The sequence below is a fragment of the Cervus elaphus genome, chromosome 9 (genome assembly GCF_910594005.1).
Source record: "Cervus elaphus chromosome 9, mCerEla1.1, whole genome shotgun sequence".
NCBI classification, from domain to species: domain Eukaryota; kingdom Metazoa; phylum Chordata; class Mammalia; order Artiodactyla; family Cervidae; genus Cervus; species Cervus elaphus.
Window position 1 is genome coordinate 49,300,341 of NC_057823.1, and position 7,131 is coordinate 49,307,471.

The 7,131-nt window shown below is 36.0% G+C and overlaps 1 protein-coding gene across 1 annotated transcript; it reads left to right on the forward strand.

Moving 5' to 3' along the window:
- The first annotated feature begins 5,858 nt into the window (after positions 1-5,858).
- Positions 5,859-6,521, forward strand: LOC122700986 (60S ribosomal protein L17-like). Its single transcript, XM_043914010.1, has one exon. It carries the CDS (start codon positions 5,917-5,919, stop codon positions 6,469-6,471), a length of 555 nt encoding a protein of 184 aa, XP_043769945.1. The 5' UTR covers positions 5,859-5,916; the 3' UTR covers positions 6,472-6,521.
- The last annotated feature ends 610 nt before the right edge of the window (positions 6,522-7,131 follow it).

The window sequence follows — 7,131 nt, forward strand, 5'->3', positions numbered from 1 at the left end:
CAGCTCCATCAGAGTCTGCCTTGGCTTGGAAGCCCACCTTGCCTGAGCCCCCATCCGTGTGGAGGGCAGCGGGCCCTATTTCTGACTAATTGAGGGGGGAATATACCAGCCATTGTGGGATGGCCCAGGACTGTACTGATTTCACAGAAACCTTCCAGGCTGGCCAAAATTTGATCAGGCCTGTCTTTTCCCTCTGCCCAATCCTACTTCCTTTTTCTTGTCACCAGTATTGATTACAAAGAAACATCTTGGACCCCAAATAACTATCTCTGATCTGTTTCTAGAGAACCTACAACAGATGACTTACAGGGATAAATAAACCACGAAACAAAATTAGGGACAGTTGAAAAAGAATAGGACAATAATAAAAATAGGGACATAAACTGCTTGATTTAAGCTAACATGCAGATATCTCCCTGAGTCCTATCCATAGGTTATAGACAGATTCCACGTTTTCTAGAAGCCAGAGTGAAATAAAAAGCCAAGTAACCAGGGGAAACCATGAGATCAGGTGAAGGGCAACAATTCTTCATCCAAAGAGCAGAAAACATTTTTTTTTTTTTCCTGAGAAAGGGCACCATGTAATGAAATGAACAACCTTAACAATTATAATTGTGCTGCATGGTTAACTTGATAGCGCATCACCATTTGTTAATTTATTTTAAATGGAATTACAATCAATCACATTATCCTAAGCAGGTTTATTGTTTGTCACTCATACTCCTCAGGCTCTGAATCAGTGAGCATGTATTAGTCATTGGAACCAATTATATAAGGGTGTTGGATTAAGATAGTTTCATTGGAGATGGAGTGTGCAGAACCACAATGACTGATGTTGCCTCACACACTATTGTTATTTATTTCATCCTCCTGTGCCCCAGAGTGTTTTTGCTTGAGCTGACTTGTTTACCCTTTTGATTCTCCTTCCCCAAAGTGGTGATGTTCCTCAGTGCAGTGGAGGACACTGGCAAATAGGAGATGAGAGGAAAGAAGAGAAGAGAAAGGAGAAGAAATAAGTTGCACAGTGAGGGACACAGAGAATCTTACAGCTGGAGAATTCTTTCCTGAGTAACTGAATTGCAAATCAGCAAACTGTTTGATTTTGAGCCCTTGATTTTTCTGGGATATTGAACAGAGATACATTACTGATTTTCTTACAAGAAAGTGATCTTGTCTCATTGGACTAATTCTGAGAATAAATCATTCCTTCAAAAAATCAGACTATTTCTTTCTACAGCAACTAACAGACTTTCCAAACTGGGGTTCTATTTGGATTTTGCTAGATTAGGATGTATAAATAGTATAATGGGTTTGTTGAGGTATAAAATAGATTGTTAGACTCATTAAAGTTCACATTTCTAAAAGTATTACATTAAAATATAGCCCCTAGAGAAATTTTAAATGATTAAAAATATATTTGTGCCTCCTTTGAGTATCTAAACTCCTGTGTTCATTGTATCTGGCTTATAATTTTTCTTTTTAAATTCAATTTTAATTCTTTTAAAATGAAATTTAAATCTTTTTTATTCAGTTGCTTCCAGCTATTACTTTATTTATCACATTTTCTATTTCTTGGATGCTCCTTATTTCTATAGAACTATTTCTATTTTTTAAGTCTTTCTAGTTCCATGCCCACACTCTTGATTTCCTCAATCTTTTTTTGTTCAAAACACATGCAGTTTTCCCTTGGTATCTGTAAGAAATTTGTTCCAGGTCACCCATGGTTACCAAAATCCACATATGTTCAAGTCCCTTAGATAAAATGTTGAAGTATTTGCATATGATCTATGTATATCTTCCCATGTACTTTAAATCATCTCCAGATTACTTATACAATGTAAATGCTGGGTAAATAGTTGTAAGTACAATATGAGTCCTTGTAAATAGTTACCCGAATGCCACAAATTCAAATTTTGCTTTTTGGATCTTTCTGGAATTTTCTTTTGGAGTATTTCTATTCTTGGTTGTTTGAATCTGTGATTGTGGTGCCAGAGGATATGAAGGGCCAATTATATGTAATAAAAATCTCGGGACTCAGATTAATTTTAGGAGAGATGGTTTGAACTAATAAGACTATATTACTGTCTGCCTTTAGACTCATAATGCCTTTACATTTATTTGCTGTTCTTACTGCTGAAATGGTAATAAATTATATGGTATCTTCTGGGAATTTACTTTAATGAAAAGATAAAGAACTCTTACATTTTTCACTGAGTATAGTGCTGGCCCTTTGCCAGCACTGTACTGCACAGAGAACTGCACAGAGCAGTTCTTGCCTCTCTGTTTTATTTTACGAGGGGTCCAAACCTGCAGGGTGCATTTCCCAGTCTCCATTTAACTGAAGTCCATCTGGGTTTGGCCAATCAGAACCACTGGTCGGAGATGGCAGGGCAGGAGTAAAGGGGTGTTTTACGCTTGTCTTCATGCTTAGGCAGCAAGGGCAGCTCTCAGAGGGCCTCAGATCTCACTGGACAGACTGCTGTGATTTCTGTTATTTGCTTGGAGGCTGTACACCCTGGGTTTCAGGAATCTTTCCTTTTCCCTTTGATATTTTAGCACAGGGCTGATGGTGGTTTCCTGTGGTTACCAATCTGTGAGCTGTTTCATTGCCCCTGTTCGACTTCTCAGCTCATCCATCACTCATAAAATAATTCTTGGATTCCCTCTGTTTTAAAAAATATGGACTTCTAAAATAAATGGTTTGGCGACAACTGAACAGTCATTTGGAAAAAAAATTTGCTTCTATCTCATACCAATTGCCGGAAAAAATTTCAAATGGATCACAGATCTAAATGTGAAAAATGAATCCATATAAAAATAGAGGAAAACAAAGATGATTTATCTCTTGATCTGGACATGAAGAAACTTTCAAACTAAAGTCCCAAATCTAGAAACAATAAAAGAAAAGATTGATAATATCCATTAATTAATAATAAACAATGAAAGAATTTTTGCATGGTAAAACACCACATGCAAAGCCAAAAGACCAATAAAAAAATCAAAAGACTATGGTCAAAGGGCTCATTCCTCTAACAAATAATTCTTAAAAATCAAGGAAAAAACCCCACAAAATGTGATATAAAGTGGACAAAATCCTCAACAGTTCACAAGAATATAAAATGGCCCTTAAATATGAGAAAATATATTCAACTTTACTCAAAATAAAATGTAAATTAGATCTTTATTGAAATGCAACTTCTCATTTATCAGAATGGTAGGATATTTCAAAATCTAGATAACATGTTTGTCAAGGCTATGGAAACTCAGATACTTTCATACATTTCTGGTGGGAATGTAAAATAATAGCAACCCTTCTCAAGGGGATTTGATGATATCTAAGAAAATTATATGTGCATTTACCTCTTGAACCAGAAATTCCAGTTTTGGAAATTTGTCCTGAAGAAGCACCTCCACAAATATGCATATGTGTAAGGTTTTCATTCAGGAACAAGTTGTAGTAGCAAAAGTCAATCTAAATGACCACTCAAAGGAGAGTGATTGAATTAAACATAGTGCTCCAGACAATGGTATATGATGTAGCTAAAGAGGAGGAATAAAGACGCTGTCTATTAATCCAGCATATAATGGAGTACATATAATAGGCTACCTGTCACATAAAAAAGAAGGGGAAATTCCTCATTCTTCCAAAATGAAATATCAACCAGGTATCAATGAAAATGGTATGTTGTTGCAGAGTGTGTTGGGATGGTGCAGAGGGTATAAGGATAAATGTACGATTTCTCTTAGTAGACCATTTTTATGTGGTTTCAACTTTGAACATGTGAAAATTGTAAATATTCAAAAATGAAATATGAAAAGGCAGACCTTACATTTGAATATAAGCATGAAATAACCTACTGTATGTCAGATTGATAATAATCATACAGAGAAAGAATTAAGTATCTTCAACACAGAGCTTTGACTGTATACCCTAGATAAAATATAACGAAGACTACCAAGAACTGGTGACATTTGCTTAGTAGCTTTGTTCTTGGTGGTGGTATTTGGTGGTATAATTCTGATATTGTATTGTGTGTATAATAGGATAGAGCAATTGAGTAAATGTATTGATGTTTTGCGGAAGAAGAGTTTTTACTTTCATAAGTGAGGACAAATAATGTAGTGTTGGATTTCAGTGAGAAGTCTCAATCTGAGCTCATTATATGATATATTATGTATTTTGATAGATAACATGGACATGTATGTACAGTTCCTGGCTCTGTTTGCTGAAAGGAATTTAAGCAAATCAGTGTTAGTAGCAATGAGTACAGTTGGCACCTAGATCTGGATTTCTAAATATCAATCACCACTAAAGTGTTTCCTAGGGAAATGGCTATTTCCAGGCCCAGAGCAGGGAATTCAAAGGTAAACCTGAAAAATCTCGTATCAAAAAACAAGTGTACAAAGACTAACAGATCCACTAAAAAGAAAAGTACAAAAGTTGGCTTGGGACAAATTACACATTAAAAAGAGCCATGGTAAGTGATTATATTGTGTTGAGTACACTGAATTCTTGAGTTTCTCATGTTGAGACAAGAGAGAGAATGAGAGAAATATAAAGAGAGAAACTAAGAGAAAAGAAAAGCTTTTTTATTTAAATAAAGGAATGCTAGTGAATAAATGTAGGTGGGCTAACACTATTAGGAAATAAGCATTTTCACTCCCGTGTAATCAGTTATTTGGTATCAATTAATTATTGATTACTCAAACTAAGATGATAAGTGAATGCTGAAACTTGGGTTAGAGAGCTTGAGGAATAGGATATTTATGTGGTCTCAAAGTATATGCACAGAGATTATTTGGGGTAAAAGGAAAAGTATAATTTTATAATAGACATACCTGATGTTTCACACCTTAACCAAATAATCAAACTTGGCATCTCTAAAAATGGAATAAACTTACATCATGTGCCTCTTCAACTAATGAACTGAGACATATAAAACATTTAGGTAGTATATTTGCTAAAAACATTTAATCTAAATCTGAGGTCAGTTTTGGTAAGTTGTGTTTTTTGAGGTTTGTCCATTTCATCTAAGTGATGAAAAATTTTTTATAATATTCTCTTTTCATCCTGTTAACATTAGTAGATTTTCCTGTGATGTACTTCTTATTAATAATATTGGTAATTTGTAAAGTCCCTCTTTTTTCTTTATCACTCTTAGGAAATGCTTATCAATTTTATTTTATTTTCTCAAGTAATTTTTGATTATTAATTTTCTCTTTTAATTTTATCAATGTCTATTCATATTTATTATTTCATCCTTTCTATTGACTCTAGGTTTGACTTGTACCTTAGCTTACTGATCTGAGACCTTTCTCATTTTCTGACATAAGTATTCAAAGTTACAGATTTCCCTTTCACAGTGCTTATCTGCATCCCACAAATTTTGAGATGTTGTATACTCAATGTTATTCAGCATATTTTCCATTTTTTCTTAGAATTTTGATTTTGACCTATGGATTATTTAGATGTATTGCTTAATTTTAAGATATTAGAGACCTTTTGAAATAGGTCTTTTTGCTGTTAATTTCTAATTTAATTCCAGTGTGGTTAAAGGACATCCTGTATAAGATTTCAGTCCTGTGGCGTTTTTGAGACTTGTTTTATGGCCCCCACGTATGACTTGACTTTGGCAAATGTTCCATGTGTACTTGAAAAGAATGTATATTCTGCAGCTATTGAGAAACTTGAATCTAAAATGAGGAAGATAATAGACATATTTAGAATCTGGTTTATTCTACCAATAACTTGCCTGGAGTCTTTTCAAAAGTTAATGTTATAATAAGCAGCTAATTCACACACAAAAAAATCCAGACTTGTCTAGATTTTAAAAGACCAAAACGGAGCTCTCATGAATTCTCCCAGGAGCCACCGCTCTTCCTTTTCCAGTAAGCGGCCTGAGCTGACCCCTAAAAATGGTGTGCTATTCACTCGACCCAGAAAACCCCACAAAATCATGCAAATCAAGAGGTTCAAATCTTCGTGTTCACTTTAAGAACACTCGTGAGACTGTCCAGGCCATAAAGGGTATGCATATCCGAAAAGCCACCAAGTATCTGAAGGATGTCACTTTAAAGAAGCAATGTGTGCCGTTCCGTCATTACAATGGTGGAGTTGGTAGGTGTGCACAGGCCAAACAGGGGGGCTGGACACAGGGTCGGTGGCCCAAAAAGAGTGCTGAATTTTTACTACACATACTCAAAAATGCAGAGAGTAATGCTGAACTTAAGGGCTTAGATGTAGATTCTCTGGTCATTGAGCACATCCAAGTCAACAAAGCCCCCAAGATGCGGCGCAGGACTTACAGAGCTCACGGTCAGACCAACCCCTACATGAGCTCTCCCTGCCACTTTGAGATGATCCTTACTGAAAAAGAACAGATTGTTCCTAAACCAGAAGAGGAGGTTGCACAGAAGAAAAAGATATCCCAGAAGAAACTGAAGAAACAAAAACGTATGGCCCGGGAATAAGTGCTGCAGAAAATGAATGCAAATAAAAGTAAAAGTGTTGGTTGTCTTAATTAGTAAATGTATTTCAAGTGTTAACCACAAAAAATAAAATAAAATAAAATAAAAGACCAAAACAGTATCAGTTCAGTTGCTCAGTTGTGTCTGACTTTTTGCGACACCAAGGACTGCAGCACGCTAGGCTTCTCTGTTCCATCACCAACACCCGGAGCTTGTTCAAACTCGTGTCCATTGAGTCGGTGATGCCATCCAACCATCTCATCCTTTGTCGTCCCCTTCTCCTCCTGCCTTCAATCTTTCCCAGCATCAGGATCTTTTCAGATGAGTAAGTTCATTGCATCAGATGGCTAGTTTCAGCTTCAGCATCAGTCTTTCCAGTGAATATTCAGGACTGATTTCCTTTAGGATTGACTGGTTTGATCTCCTTGCAGTCCAAGGGATTCTCAAGAGTCTTCTCCAACACCACAGTTCAAAAGCATCAGTTCTTCGGCTCTCAGCTTTCTTTATGGCCAACTCTCACATCCATACATGACTACTGGAGAAACCATAGCTTTGACTAGATGGACCTTTGTTGGCAAAGTAATGTCTCTGCTTTTTAATATGCTGTCTAGGCTGGTCATAGCTTTTCTTCCAAGGAGCAAGCGTCTTTTAATTTCATGGCTT